General features: G+C 45.8%; 2 protein-coding genes across 8 annotated transcripts in view; one reads left to right on the forward strand and one right to left on the reverse strand.

Annotated features, from left to right (window-relative positions):
- The window catches only part of KDM1A (lysine demethylase 1A), a 66526-nt gene extending 65908 nt beyond the window's left edge, over window positions 1-618 (forward strand). For both annotated transcript variants that reach the window (XM_012439908.3, XM_021668457.2), the window contains one exon: window positions 118-618. In XM_012439908.3, coding sequence (XP_012295331.3) covers window positions 118-303 — 186 coding nt within the window. In that variant the 3' untranslated portion in view covers window positions 304-618. The remainder of the gene's footprint in view (window positions 1-117) is intronic.
- A 1829-nt stretch (window positions 619-2447) lies between these two features.
- Window positions 2448-14777, reverse strand: part of LUZP1 (leucine zipper protein 1) — a 96008-nt gene continuing 83678 nt past the window's right edge. For all 6 annotated transcript variants that reach the window (XM_012439905.3, XM_064363443.1, XM_064363441.1 and 3 more), the window contains 2 exons: window positions 8745-11929; window positions 2448-6574 (listed from right to left, as the gene is read on the reverse strand). In XM_012439905.3, coding sequence (XP_012295328.2) covers window positions 6452-6574; window positions 8745-11810 — 3189 coding nt within the window. In that variant the 5' untranslated portion in view covers window positions 11811-11929 and the 3' untranslated portion in view covers window positions 2448-6451. The remainder of the gene's footprint in view (window positions 6575-8744; window positions 11930-14777) is intronic.

Raw genomic sequence — 14777 nt, forward strand, 5'->3', positions numbered from 1 at the left:
GGTCAATAGGAATTTAGCACTTTTAAGTACAAGAATAAAGGTGTATATGCAATTTGCCAATTTTCTTTTTCTTCTAAATCCCCTAAATTCCCCAATTTTCTCTTTCCCCTAAAATAGCCGATTCCACGACTCTTCTTTGCGGGAGAACATACGATCCGTAACTACCCAGCCACAGTGCATGGTGCTCTGCTGAGTGGGCTGCGAGAAGCAGGAAGAATTGCAGACCAGTTTTTGGGGGCCATGTATACGCTGCCTCGCCAGGCCACACCAGGTGTTCCTGCACAGCAGTCCCCAAGCATGTGAGACAGATACATTCTAAGGGAAGAGACCCATGTGCTTGACTTCCGCTGTATAAGCAAGGCTCTTCTAGCAATACTAGGTCCCACTGAGAACCTCCCACCCTGGCATCTTGGCTCCTGATTGGCTGATGGCACTCCTGATTTGACAAAGGAGCCTGCCTCCTTTGAATGACCTAGAGCACAGGGAGAACTTGTCCATTAGCTTGGAATTGTGTTCTTCATAAAGACTGAGGCAAGCAAGTGCTGTGAAATAACATCTTAGTCCCTTGGTTTGTTGGGTTTTTTTATATTTTGAGAATAAAACTTCATATAAAATCAACCCTCTGTTCCTTTGGGTTGGAGTTACATACAAGATGGGGGTGTTACTCCTTTGGAAATGCCAATTTTATCCTATGGTAATACTAATACATATGTTTTCTCCACATTTAAATAAGGAGGATGTTTATATAAAGGAGAAAAATGGTTTGATCAGGTCAGAAGATGGGGTGGTCCTGTAGAAGCAGTGGACTTTCTGGTTAGTGGACTAGACTTCCCCATGTTGGGGAGGGTGCCAAGAACACGGTTATTAGGAAACTTGATGCACTTTCAAGATAAAACACAAGAGCTGAAACAAAGTTTGAGCCTTTGGGAGACCAGTCTGCCTTTATTCCTGATTTCCTCCATGGGTACGTGCTAACTTCCCAATTCTGCTAAAGGTGGTGGTGTACATTTTGGGAAGTACTACGTATGATGATCAAGGGCTTAGGCAACTTAGGTGGTTTAACAAATTGCCACAAACTTAGTGGATCTTTAAAAAAGAAATCTGGCAGCCGGGTGCAGTGGCTCACGCCTGTAATCCCAGCACTTTGGGAGGCTGAGGCAGGTGGATCACAAGGTCAAGAGATTGAGACCATCCTGGCCAACATGGTGAAATCCCATCTCTACTAAAAATACAAAAATTAGCTGGACGTGGTGGCACATGCCTATAGTCCCAGCTACTTGGGAGACTGAGGCAGGAGAATCGTTTGAACCTAGGAAGCAGAGGTTGCAGTGAGCCAAGATCGCCCCACTACTCCAGCCTGGTGACAGAGTAAGACTCCATCTCAAAGAAAAAAAAAAGAAAAAAACCGACGAAATCTGTTCTCCTAAAGTTCTGGATGCCCGCAGTCTAAATGGGTCTGCAGGAGTGCATTCATTATGGAGGCTCTCAGAGAGGAGAGGATCATTTCATTTCCTTGCCCTCTTCAGCTTCTAGAGATGACGTTCCTTGGCTTGTGGCTCCTTCCTTCATCCTCAGAGCACATGACTCCAGTCTCTGCTTCCACCTCCATCATCACATTGCCTTCTCCTGTAGTCAAATCTTCTGTCTCCCTCTTAAAAGGATACTTACTTACTACCTGTGATTGACTGCATTTAAGGGCCACCTGGATCATCCAGGATGATCTCCCTCATCCCAGAATCCTTACCTGCAAAGTCCCTTTTGCCATATAAGGTAAAAACATGTTACATGCCGTTCCTTCCCAGGGACTCCTAACAGATAAACTGTTGTTACTACAGATGCATGTAATGTCCCTTAAACGTGGTTTTATTCTTAGTATGAGTTAAGGGATAATATATATATTGGTGGTCTGACTGGAAGATGAAAATGGAGGCTTTTTCCCCTTGTCTTCTTAGAATTAGTGACAGTAATGGAAAGAATCCACATGCCAGGATCAGGGCAAGTGGAAGAACTGATGAAAAGGTGACAGCACTGCACAGTGCATGGACCTTGGCATACACCTGCATTTGAATCTCAGCTCTTCCATCAACGTTGTACCTCACGAGGATTAGCTAGGGTATCTAATCCAGGGTAGGTCTTTTAAGAGTATTTGTTTTTTAAACAGAAGGCATAGGCAGTTTGAGAGAGAGATATGACTGGCAACAGTGGACAAGCCTAATAATTAAATGTTGCAAAGAAATATTGCTGATTATAACTAACTAGAGCTGAGTTGTGTGGGTCCTATGCATGTCCTTTTCCAAGCCTCAGTTAATGTTTCCAGTCCTTACGGTATCAGTAATTGGTTAGGTAAAATTTTAAGTATCATACAACGAAATATACTAGAGCTGCGCCAATGCATAGAAGACATACGCAGGGATGACATTAACAAATCTGGCATCACGGACTCAGAGTACATGGAAACGAGGGAGCTTTATTGGTTACATATTGTACTGCAGAGCCAACAGAGAGCATTAGAGCCAGAGGATACATGCAGACAGGCAGCTCCAACTAGACACATGCATCCAAGGAGCCCTGAGCCACTGCTCACGGCTTTGCCCTGGTTTCCAGCGACAGGTTCCGGCCTCCTTGGTCCTATGCTTGGAGCAGGAATGTAGAAGCTGCTGCACCAAAAGACTCCAAGGGGCAGGGGTGAGACCAGGGCACCTGCCTGAGCGAGTAGGTGTGGACCAACAGACCGCCCCCAACAAAGGGGCCTATAATGCAATAACAGTTTGAGGGCTACCTTCTTAGCCCTCCCAATCATCTTTAAAATACAAAAAAATAGACTTTATTCTCTTAAAAATACATTCCATTCAGTATATGTTCTGAGCTGTGAAGCAGCAGGAAAATAGGGCCCCTTTCCTATGATCTTAGGTGTGAGGCTTTGAGGAGAACCCTGTTCCCCACTTGGGGTATTCAAAAAATCATCCCTAAAAGCAGCTCTTTCTTTCCAAAGCAATCTTGTCAGAGAAATAACAAAACCTCATGATAAGGTAGCCAGGGACCCAGTCTCTGGGTCCCCATTCCATTATTGGGAAGTGGTAGCACTTGGCACTGACAGCAAATACAAAGAACTAAAACTGCCCCAGGACAACAAGTCCAAGAACACTATAGCACCCCTCGCATCCCTAACACTCCAAAGAGAGGGGGTGATTTATGTGCAAGCTTGCCTGCAGCTGAGGGTGGGGTGGCATCTTTGACCCCATTGCAGATCTCTTTAACCCACATTGTGACTCTTTTTTCATTGCCACCCAAAAGCAAAAAACAGCCACAGCTGCTTTATCCACCTGCAGCTTTCTCTGCTTTCTCTGGTTTAGTATGAGTGGCAAAAAAAAAAAAAAAAAAAAAAAAAAGCAGGTAGAAGAGATCAGCTGCTGGTATTAAGCCAGCTCCACTTCTTCCAACCAAGCAGCTCTACTGCCAGGTCCCCTGACTCACTAGGAACCCTCCAACCACCACATACCTGCCAGTGAAATTTAAGAGCCAAGCTGCAGAAGAAACTTGTCATAAAAGTGGGTTTGTTGACTGGGGCAGTGGGAATATTTGGCTTGATTAAACAACTATTCAACTACCAGGTCTCCCCTCTACTTGGAGGCTTCCTCCAGGACCCCTGATGATGAGGCCTGGGTCCAAACAGTCACACCTCAGTTGCTTTTCAGAAACATGCCTTCCAACTTTGGGATTTGAGAGCCAGCCTTGCCAGCCATTGGAAGCCCAGAGAAACTGAGCCTCCAGCTTTTATTTGCTATTACAATGTTATTTTCTGTAATGCTGAGGACATTTAAAAATAAAATCTATCTAGAAAGTATGCAGATTAAGGAAATAAAATATCCTGAAGTAACTGTTACAATCAAATCCTATTGCACTCAGATTTCAAGATGGCAGCCCCAGCAAAAGGGCATCACAGCTGTCCCTCTTCCACAGAGCATTTTGAGTAGCAGCAGATGTTGGTGCTGCTGAAATGTGGAAAGATCCAGACTTTGGCACCAGGAGCTACAGCACCAGAATCCAGGGTTCCAACACCCAAAGACAAGAATTATTGGTGAGATCTTTTTAGGCATGGTTTAGCGCCCTTCTGTTTACATCAGCAGAGAAGAGCCACAGACTTACTAGTTTCTTGTAGCTTCAGTTGACCACCATAGAGTGATTTCCTTTGAACTCTCAAGGTTGCCAACCAGTGAAGGAGAATGGCAGGGAGGCTGCAAGTGAGAGATTGCAGCCTTGAGTGAGCTAGTTTCTGGCCAGTGAGCCAGGAGAAGCAGCAGGAAGAGATCTTGGAAACGGCATCTTGAGCATCAGAGGTGGGGATGTGGAGAGGAAAGGCAGGCCACATGACAATGCCTTTAGATTGCCGAAACTCTAGAGATCAGAAATATGAGCAATAGATTCCTGTCCCTGAAAGTAAGTTAGGTGCTCCCCAAGTCTCCTCACTGCCAAATCTGATGCAGACAAGGGCAGAATGAACACTGATTCCCAAGCTGAGTGGAGGCAGAGAAGATAAATTCCTCTGGAGGAAGTCTTGAGTCTTCCTCTTGCCAGGAAATTCATAGGAGATGCACAGGAACAGGAGATACACAGACTTGAGTACTTTCCGTAACATGCAGACTCCCAGAAAGCCAGGAGACACCACGTGGCACTGGGCAAGGCTGATGCCACAAACAGCCTCAGAGACCATCTGATATAATCCCTTTACTTTGCAGACTGGGAAACGCCCAGGGAGCTTTTCTGAGCTCATCCCCATGAGATTAAAACATGGGGAAGCTAGAAAACAAGGCCCAGAAAAACAAAAAGGGCAGGAGGGAAGAACCCATGTGGATGATACCTTCCAAAAGCAGAAACCATCCCATACTATTATGGATAGTGAAAACAGGAGAACCTTAGAATACCAGATTTGGTACCCTTAGAGATCATTCATTTCAAATAACTAATTTTACAGATAGGGAAACTGAGGCTCCAAGAAGACCACGACTCACCCAAGGTCACACAGCAAGGAAGTAAAGCCACGGGGAAAAAAAATCCAGCTTACCAGACTACTAGTTTAATGTTCTCTCATTCTGAGGGCAATAGTGTCTGCTTCATAAAGATAGCCTTTGGAAGGGGGTCCCTTCTTTGTATTGAGAGAATGCTACAGGAAAAGCAGTGCCAAGAATATACTTTCAACTTCCCCATTTGAATGGTATAAGGAACCTAACCAATTTATTTATGTGGCTTTCTGAAAGGTTTGCTGTATTTTGAACTATATAAACCTGAGGCCCTCAATGGGTATGCATGTATCACCTCTCCTCCAACGAAGTCATCATGATAGTCGACTTGCAGAAATCCTGGGCCCACTTGCGTAGGAATGCATCAGCAGGGTAAAGTGCGATGCCTCCTCCATGTGGGATGGAGGAGGAGGAACAGGAGGGAGTAGTCTTACAGTCCATCCCTCTCATGGAGCTATTGCTTGTGCAGTGACTAAAGGGGAGTCACTTCGAGTCTGCTTTCCCCCTTACTGGGCACTTCCTAGAAGGCAGAGTATGCTGGGTCAGGCCTAGCTTAGTCTAGGGATTTTCCCAAGGTGGAAACAATGAAGTCAGCCTGAAGTCTCCACTGGAGAGAGAGCAGGTGATGCCAGCAGCACTACCAGTGCTCAGGAAAGGAGATGCATGAGGCTTGCACCTCCAGGTGCCTTTGAAAGGTGAGCAGAGAGAGCCAGGGTTGGAGAGGGATGATATCATTCCAATGGGTATCCACATGGGTATCTGCATGCTCTGCCCCCAGGAAACTGGTCGGCCAGGGGGCCAGGCCAAACTTCACCCTAAAGGGTAGTCTCATAATCCTTTAGAGGCAGCACAGACCTCTTCTTTAAAAGTCTGAGGAAAAGAACTCCAAGGGGAAAGAAAAGGAAGCCCCCTAGGTAGCGCTGATGGCTGGTAAATCTTACTGAGTACTTGGGCCCATAGGGCGAATGAGGAGTAAAGTGGATATAGTGAGGAGACTGAGAAATCAGAACATTAACCACACAGACAGGGGCTGCCCTATGATCCAGAAACAAGCCACCAAGGAGCAGAGAAGAGTTTTTGATGGCTGCTGTGTGGTGGGGACTTTATCATCCCGTTTGGGGGCCAGAATGGTCCAACTACTTGGGGGACGGGGACAAGGAAAGAGAGAGGACTCGTGCATTGGGGAAGGCAGGGCCTAGGTGACTGTCCAGCTTGTAGTCTCTGATTCCCTCTGGCCAACTGGCAAAAATTACCTGAGCCACAGCCTGGCTCTACCACAGTTTCCCAGCCCAAGGCCTTGTCTTGCTTGGTTAACTGGCCTTAGATCCTCCATGGGGCAGGATGGTGGAAGAGCTAAGAAGCAGGAGCAGAAGGCAAACGACAGACACCCAGCTGGCTCAGTTCTCCTCAGCACAGGGCCTGGTTGGCCGTAATCATTCCTCAGCCCGTACACGACCAGGCTCTGGTGGCCCCTGCTTCACAGGCAGTTCAGACGGGTCCAAGGAGTTGTGCAGTTGCTTGCAGACACTGAGTGTACAGTCTTCCCCTTCTTCCTCCTGTGCCAATAAGTAACAAAAGTTTTTGAGCTGTGGAGGTCAGTAAAGTGAGGAACAAGATACCCTCACCTGCTACCCCAGCAGGTCCTTTCCAACCTAGCTGAAGCAGATATAGCCCAGACAGACCACAAGGTAACTGCAAAGATACGCTTTTGCCTGAGTATGGGCCAATATGTAAGTTCCTTGGAAATCAGGTAGAAGAGGAACTCCAAGCTGCTGTGAACAATCAGGGTAGACTAGGAGGAGGCTCACAACTGAACAGGAGCCTTACAGAGGACAGAGCCTGGAATAGGGGCATAGAACTGGTACTTCTAAGGAGGAGCCATTGGTCTCTGAGTTCTGCACAGGCATGTAGGCTGCATGATTCTGGGGATGAGATCCACATCCTCGGTGGGGAGCAGGAGAGTATGCCGAAGAGAAATCCAGACAGCTCTCTTCCTCCTTCCCACATACAAACTACCAAAAAGCTCACATGCCTGTCTCTCACCCTTTATCTCTCCTCTTAAATGTCCAAAGCTTCAAGGGCCCAAACAGCTGTCTTTCTCTCTACTCCTAGAATTTTATTTTATTTTTTTTTTGAGACGGAGTTTCGCACTGTCACCCGGGCTGGAGTGCAGTGGCACGATGTCAGGTCACTGCAACCTCTGCCTCTCGCATTCAAGTGATTCTCTTGCCTCAGCCCCTGGAGTAGCTAGGATTACAGGCATGAGCCACTATGCCAGGCTAATTTTTTTTTGAGATGGAGTCTTGCTCTGTCACTCACGCTGGAGTGCAATGGCACAATTTTGGCTCCCACAACCTCTGCCTTCTGAGTTCAAGCGATTTTCCTGCCCTGCCTCAGCCTCCCAAGTAGCTGGGATTACAGGCATGTGCCACCTCACCCAACTAATTTTGTATTTTTAGTAGAGATGAGGTTTCACTATATTGGCCAGGCTGGTCTTGAACTTCTGACCTCTATACGCCTTGGCCTCCCAAAGTGCTGGGATGATAGGCGTGAGCCACTGTGCCCAGCCAGAATTCTACCTTTTTAATGTTCTACTTGGTTCCCCCAAGTAAATGCAGATCAAAGAATAACACAAGTATGGATAAGAAAGGTTAGCAGGGTAGAAAGCGCATCGGATTTAGAGACAGGAATCTTGGATTCAAGTCTTAACTCTTCCAGTAACTCAACTGGGTGACCCTGGGTAAGATACTTTGTGTCCCTGGCCCTTAGCTTCTATATCTGAAATATGGGAAGACAGATATTCAAGGGGCTGAATGAGATAGTGAGTAGTGAAGTACTTTTGTCCAGTGTTAAGTGCCCTGTAAAGACTCACAGGGCTTTTCAAGTTAACAGAGTCATCTGCTTTTTTAAAGAAGGGAGCACTATGTCTAGGCCTTAAGACATTTTTCATCATAACAGGTTTCACATTGAAAAGACACTCCCAGGGGCTTCTCCAGATGCTGTTCTGACACTCTGACCCTCACTCACATAAGGCAGGTGGTTCTGGATTTATCAAAGCTGTAATGAGCCATACTGAACCAGCCCTGCACTCAGACCGATGATATGAGACAGACAGCTGTCTGGCAGGCAAAAGAAAGTATCACTTGGAATTGGGTATAAGCTTACAAAATAGAGCCAGTGTAAGCCCCGGCTCCCCTCATCCCTGAGAGGCCAGCAGCCTGTGAAGATCTGCTAACTGAGGCGGCTGAAAACTTGCTGACCTGGCTCCCCTCACTGTTCCCTACAGAAAGGGTACAGGCCTTCTACTGTCGCCCAGAGCTCCCTATCAGCCACAGATGTTCCTTGTGTTTTCGTGCTGCTGAGGCCCTACGGGGAGCTCCTTTAGCTGTTCTGGCAAACCAAGGGAAGAGAAGACATATTTCCTTTCTGTGTCACCTTCACATATATATATATATATATATATATATGACAGCAAAATGAAGAAGACAAATTGTAAAACGAGATTTTGGAAAGCCATGCTGCCAAAAACCGTCTTTAGGAGAAAGCTCAAAGCCACCTGATTTTTCAACAGTTCTCTAAGGAAACCAGTTCTAATCAGTGTTTTCCAGCCCCAAAGTTCTTAAGTTCCTGAGTCACAGGCCAGAGCAGAGAAAAAGGAAAAGGCAAAGAAGGAAAGGGAGAGAGAAAGGAAAAGAGAGGGGAGAGAGGTAAAGAAATGGAACTCACCATGCCTGCTGAGTGGTTCCAGGCTACAACAGTGACAGTGTCTCCTACCCGATTCCGACGGGTAAGCACTTCGGACACAGTGAGGCTACTTTGGGTCCTTCTGGAGGAGGGCTCGGTGGCATCCCCTGAACTTGGTCCTACCCTTCGAGTGCCCTGCTCAAAAAGGTAGGCCCTGGGCTGTTCAAGTTCTGAGAAGTCTGTGGAAGACCGCTGGGTGTAGGCATTGGTAGATTCCATGTTTTTACCTATTCGAGTTAGGGGGTCTTCCAAAGATTTCAAGTCTCGCCTACTCTTCCAGGCATTCCGCACAGTAACATGTCTGGCATCTGAGGAGCCCACTTCTGAAGGGGCACTATGGCTTTTCCACCTGATTGTCTCCGCTGGAGGTGCATGGCTATTCCTCTCCACAGGATCCGATGGCTTGATTATAATGCTGCTCCGAGAGACCACTGTTTCCGGCCTGTTCCTCAGGGGCCCGTCTGCCATTCTCTCAGCTTCTGCAAGCTGCAGGGTGATGTCATGTTTGTGGATGGAGAGCTCAAAAGGAGAGCTGATGTGGTTGCTAACTGATGTGAGCTCTGGCGGCCCCACCTGGATGTTGCTGGTAGATGTGTGCCTCTCCCTCGGGGACTCACCTGGAGCGGCTCTGGGGCTGCCGCTGTCAGAGGGATAGATAGTAATGCTGCTTGTCACTTTGTTTGGCCCTGGTTTGGAGATGAGTTTCTGTTTCTCCAACGTAGTCTCTGTTCCAGATCCTCCCATGATTTTTTTCACATCCTTATCAATGATAACAGGCTTGATGACAGCTCTAGACCGCAAGGCCTCTCTGGGGCTAAAGGGCCTCTGGCTTTTTACCCCAGCACCATTGGTATCTGGGAGCTCCATGGCATTGGAGGAGGCTCTGACAGATTTCACAGATTCATTCTCTATTCCAGCATCCTTATCATTCTCAAATAGGGAGGTTCTAGGTACCCCTCGGGATTTGGCCTTTTCTCTAGAGTTAGGCTGTAGTCTGGACTCTGGCTCTGGAGTGATGGTGGTATTTACCAACTTGGCAGTAACAAGAGATGCTATGTCCAAGTCATCATCTGAGTCCTGCTTCTCTCTGCCACTGGATTTGATAACTCGACACCTCAAGGCTTCATGGTGACTGCTGTCGTCCATCACAACAGCTACAGGTTGATCAACTCCTTCTTTATGTGAGGTTGAAAATCCCTGAAGGATGTTCTCTTGGCTTCTAGAGCTATAAGGATACTTTGATAAAACAGGGGCCTTGGAATTTGGGGAACTGGTATCGGCCTCGAGGCCATTGGCAGTCTTTCTGCCTTTAGAGAGCCCTTCTGAAGAGGATCTTCGAGATGAGGCCAGAGCTCCAATGGCCTTATTAGAACATCCAGAGTTTGCAGCCTGAGTTACTTGACTTCCATTGCCAGGCACGTGTCCCCTCTTGCCAAACACAGTCTCAGAGGAGGTGTCAGAAGCCTTGTCAGCTCTACCTAGTGCATCAGTGGGAACTGATCCATGGGTGGTGTCATTAAATGTTCGTGTTGTCTTCTCTACTTTTCCCTTCAGTCCACTCTCGGTGCCCGGCTTGGGAGTCCCCTTCCACACTTTACTGTGCTCCTGAGCAGCTGGGGGGTAGCGACTAAGCACCGAGGGCTGCTCCCTAGACTTCTTCCCTTCGCTCTGGGAGGATCCGGGTGCAAATCGGTCTTCAGTTCTCTTTGTCTCCTGAGTCCCATTGTCTGTACTTGCCCCCATGTGAGCAGCTTTTGCTGCCCTCCTGTTGGTGAAACTGGGAGAAGAAACCTGCCTGTTGCTCAGAGGATAGTTCTCATTGTTAGCAAACTCCCTGTTCCGGAGTCGTTCCCGCTTATGCTGAGGAGACAGTTCCCGTGCTGTGTGCTTGGACACAGGAGCTTCACTTCCATGGCCTCTAAACTTAGTCCTCTCATGTCTGCCTTTGCTGGACAGGAAAGAATCTTCCCCTTCTACCTCCCCATTTTCTAACTCTTTCTGTTTCTTGATTTGTAGCTTTATCTCCTCCAGTTGGCTGGCTAATAACTTGTTTTTATTTTGTTCACTTAGGTAATTATCCTGAAGGTCATTATTTTTGGCCTTCATTTTCTTAAGCTCTTCTTCCAACGATTCAAAGTGTTTGATTTGCGTCTTCAGTTTCTCAATCTCTTGGTTAAGGTCTTTGACTTTGTTGTCTTCCTGGTTTCGGTTCTTTTCATTTTCTGATTTGTTTCTTGTTTCATTCTCCACCTGCTTTAAATAGTCCAGAGCCCCCTTCCTTCTTGACTCTTTGGACGGCAACGTGGAGGAGATGCCATCCTCAATCCGTAGGTCATTTCTTTCCAGATTAGAAGCATTCCTTGTATAATCTCTGTTCATTTTTTTGTTCTGCTCTAGTTTTTGAGTGAGTTCTTTTATCAATTTCTCATTTTCTTTATCCTTTTCATTCAAGTATTTTCTCTCACTTACAAAGCTCAGAGTTAACGATTTCAGCTTTTCTAACTCTGATGCTAAACTCTGCTCAGTTTTATCCAGGCGGTCCTCAGAAGATTCTAGTTCCTTCACTTTGACTCTGAGCATTTCCAGCTCAGAGGAGATTTTCTTGGTCAAATTTCTCTCCTCATTCAGGCTCAGACACAGCTGGGTACAGTCATTCTTACTCCTGCTGAAGGCCTCTTCTAGCTTCTCTAATTCAGCCATTCGTTTCTGAAGCCGCTCAATCTCAGATTTCAGCTCCCGGGTGAGGTTTTCCTCCTCTTCAAGTTTCTCCTTCATCAGACGACACAGATCCTCTGCTCTCTTAATTTCCTCATCTTTGCCTTCAATTCTCAGCACCCGCTGGCGCAGCACTTCAATCTCCGCCAACATGCTTGAGTTGCTACCTTCCGCCTGAATCACTTTGTCCTGGAGATCCAGGAGTTCATCCTCTGCTTTCTGGAGGTTTTTTGTGGCTTCCTCCAACTCATCAAGGCGGCGGCTTAGACTCTGTAGCTTAAACCGCAAGTGGCGGCTGGAGGCCGTCTCCTTGTAGCTTGTAAATTCGGCCATGTCTACTGCCAGCCAATGTGGCCTCCTAGAGGCATCCAATTCCACTCAAGGGGATAAGAAATGGTTACCTTTCTCTTGGCAACCACAATCTTCTTTGGCAGCTGGAGACCATCATCAGTCTACAGAGGAAAGTGGAAAGAACATCAGTCAGCAAATGTCAAACCTGCACTTTAGCTCCCAGTTATAGAAAACAGCTCCTATCTGTTTCTGGTGCCTGGAACACAGCAGAGGCTCAAACCCACTGAATGAATGACTTGAATAAACCTGCAAGAAAAGACTGATTCTATAGAGCCCATAATGAGTTGATACCTAGTTTCGCCCTAATAAAGAATATCACCAGTGGCAGCATGGCAAAAAGACATATAAGGCGGCCTTGGCTGGGTGCGGTGGCTCACATCTGTAATCCCAGCACTTGGGGAGGCCAAGGTAGATCATGAGGTCAAGAGCTCGAGACCAGCCTGGCCACCATGGTGAAACCCCATCTCTACTAAACATACAAAAATTAACTGGGCATGGTGGTGCATGCCTGTAATCCCAGCTACTCAGGAGACTGAGGCAGGAGAATCGCCTGAACCCAGGAGGCAGTAGCTGCTGTGAGCCGAGATTGTGCCACTGCATTCCAGCCTGGGCGACAGAGCGAGACTCCATCCTAAAAATAAATAAATAAAATAAATAAATAAATAAAAAGAAGGCCTCAATTCTCATGGTAGGGTATAATAACATCATTACCATCTGCCACCTGCATAATCTCAGGAGAGTCATTAACAATGTAAACTGAGTCTCAGTTTTACTTAGTAGTAAAATGGGCATAATGATGTCTACCATATTTCTCCCCAGTGTTGTTCTGAGACGGTATGTGGAAAGATCTTGGTAACAAAGCAATAAACCATCCTAAGATTATTATTTTAAAAAATACATTATCTCTCTTGAGCTACTGTGACTTAAAAGTGATACAAATTAACCCATGTGCCTTGCTATAAATGGCGAGCTTCACAATATACTAAAGCAATCTCCCCACACCTGTTTTCAATATCTCTTCTCCCAAAAATATATTCATAAGTGGAAATCAGGTATGAGTTGGCCCAACTCAACCAACAGCCAGCTTCTACAATATGTATCCTCTGGCACTGTAAAAGAAATGCCCCAGATGTTGAGGTTGATATGGAGACTGGTTTGTTTCAAACCATTTCACTGGGAATATAGACCAAACATATAATAGTACCCCAAGGAAAGAGAGAGAGAGAAAAGGGAAGGTTTAGTTTGTATGTAATTTTCTCATTTTAAAAATAGGAAACTGTATTAATAAATGTATTTTAAACAACTTTCATGAACAATAAGTCCTACAAAATTAAAAAGCAGACAACAGACTTCCATTTTTACCAGTATGGCAAACCAGATAACCTGGAAAACCTCTAATACTATAAACATCTAAAAATACTGAATAAAATGTAACAATCACTTAAAATGTATAGTTGATCACACAGAAAGTAAGTGACATTCCAGCTAAAACCAGAGGAAAAAGAAGACTAAATGACAAAGAATATTAAATTTAAACTACAACTTGGCTATCCATATTAGTGTTTTGCCAGTCTCCAGAACCAAGGAGTTTTGGTTCTAACACTCATGCAGGTATGAGAGACAAGAGTTTGGGCCCAACAGAGATGGTAAGCTGAAAATGAGACTCCAGTCCCCGGTCTAAAGCAAGAACTACTGGAGAACTACAGCTTCAGGATAACTAGTGAAAAAAGTCACCTCCCTGATACAGGGAGATTACAGGACCTGGGATCCATTAGGAGTTAAAGGAGGATTATCCCTAGAGAATTTATAATCTTAGACCTGCTCTCACTTGAATTCAGAATTCAAATTTATATCACCTGAGTGGTCTAGAGCCAATCTGTTCTCATTGAGAAACATAAAATGGCCATCAGTTAAGAATTGCTTGAAATGGGGGGCGGGGAGAGAAGACAGAGTTGCAGTGTGCCGAGATCACACCAGTGCACTCCAGCCTGGTTGAAAGACCAAGACTCTGTCTCCGAAAAAAAACCAAACAAAACAAAACAAAAACCATAAATCTATTTCCTCACAGTTCCTGAGTCTAGGAAATACAAGATCAATGCACCAGCACGTTTAGTGTCTGCTGAGGGCCCAGTCTCTGCTTCCAAGATAATACCTAGAATGCTGTTTCCTCACAGGGAAGAAGGAATGGAACAAAAAAAGGTTGAACTCATGCCCTCAGGCCCTTTTTTAAAGGTGCTGATCCCTAATATTACCTCCTTAAAGGTCCTACCTCTTAATGCTGTTGCACTAGGGGTTAAGTTTCAACACGAACTTTGAACTTCGGAGGAAACAAAAACATTCCAACCACAAAAACAATTTTTAACAACTGAACCACTTCTCAGCAGAAACTTTTAAGTAGGTAGCAAGTAGAATGGACTACAGGGGATAAGGGTGGGATTAGGAAGACCAAATAGGAGACTATTATAGGAGACTATTGTAGTAACCCAGGCAAAATACAGTTATGGCCTAGACCAGGATAGTGGCAATACATGCATTCTAAGAGCATGTGACCAAGAGAGTGAGAAATGGTCAGAATTCTGGCCGTAGGACGGTAACAACCAAAGGATTTGCTCTTAGACTATATGTGAAGCATGAGACAAAGAAAGGAATAAGAAGCCAAGTGTAATGGCTCATATCTGTAATCCCAGCACTTTGGGAAGCTGAGATGGGGCTTAAGACTAGCCTGGGCACAACACAGTAAGATCCCATCTCTATTAAAAAAAAAGGTTAACAAAAAAATTAGCCAGGTGCAGTGGCACACACCTGTAGTCCCAGCTACTTGGGAGGCTGAGGCAAGAAGACTGCTTGAGCCCAGGAGTTTAAGGCTGCAGTGAGCTATGACTGTGCCACTGTACTCCAGCCAGGGTGACAGAGAAAGACCCTGTCTCTAAATAAATTAATAGATAGATA

Source organism: Aotus nancymaae, unplaced genomic scaffold (genome assembly GCF_030222135.1).
Source record: "Aotus nancymaae isolate 86718 unplaced genomic scaffold, 86718_ANA_hifiasm-v0.15.2.pri h1tg000053l, whole genome shotgun sequence".
NCBI lineage: Eukaryota > Metazoa > Chordata > Mammalia > Primates > Aotidae > Aotus > Aotus nancymaae.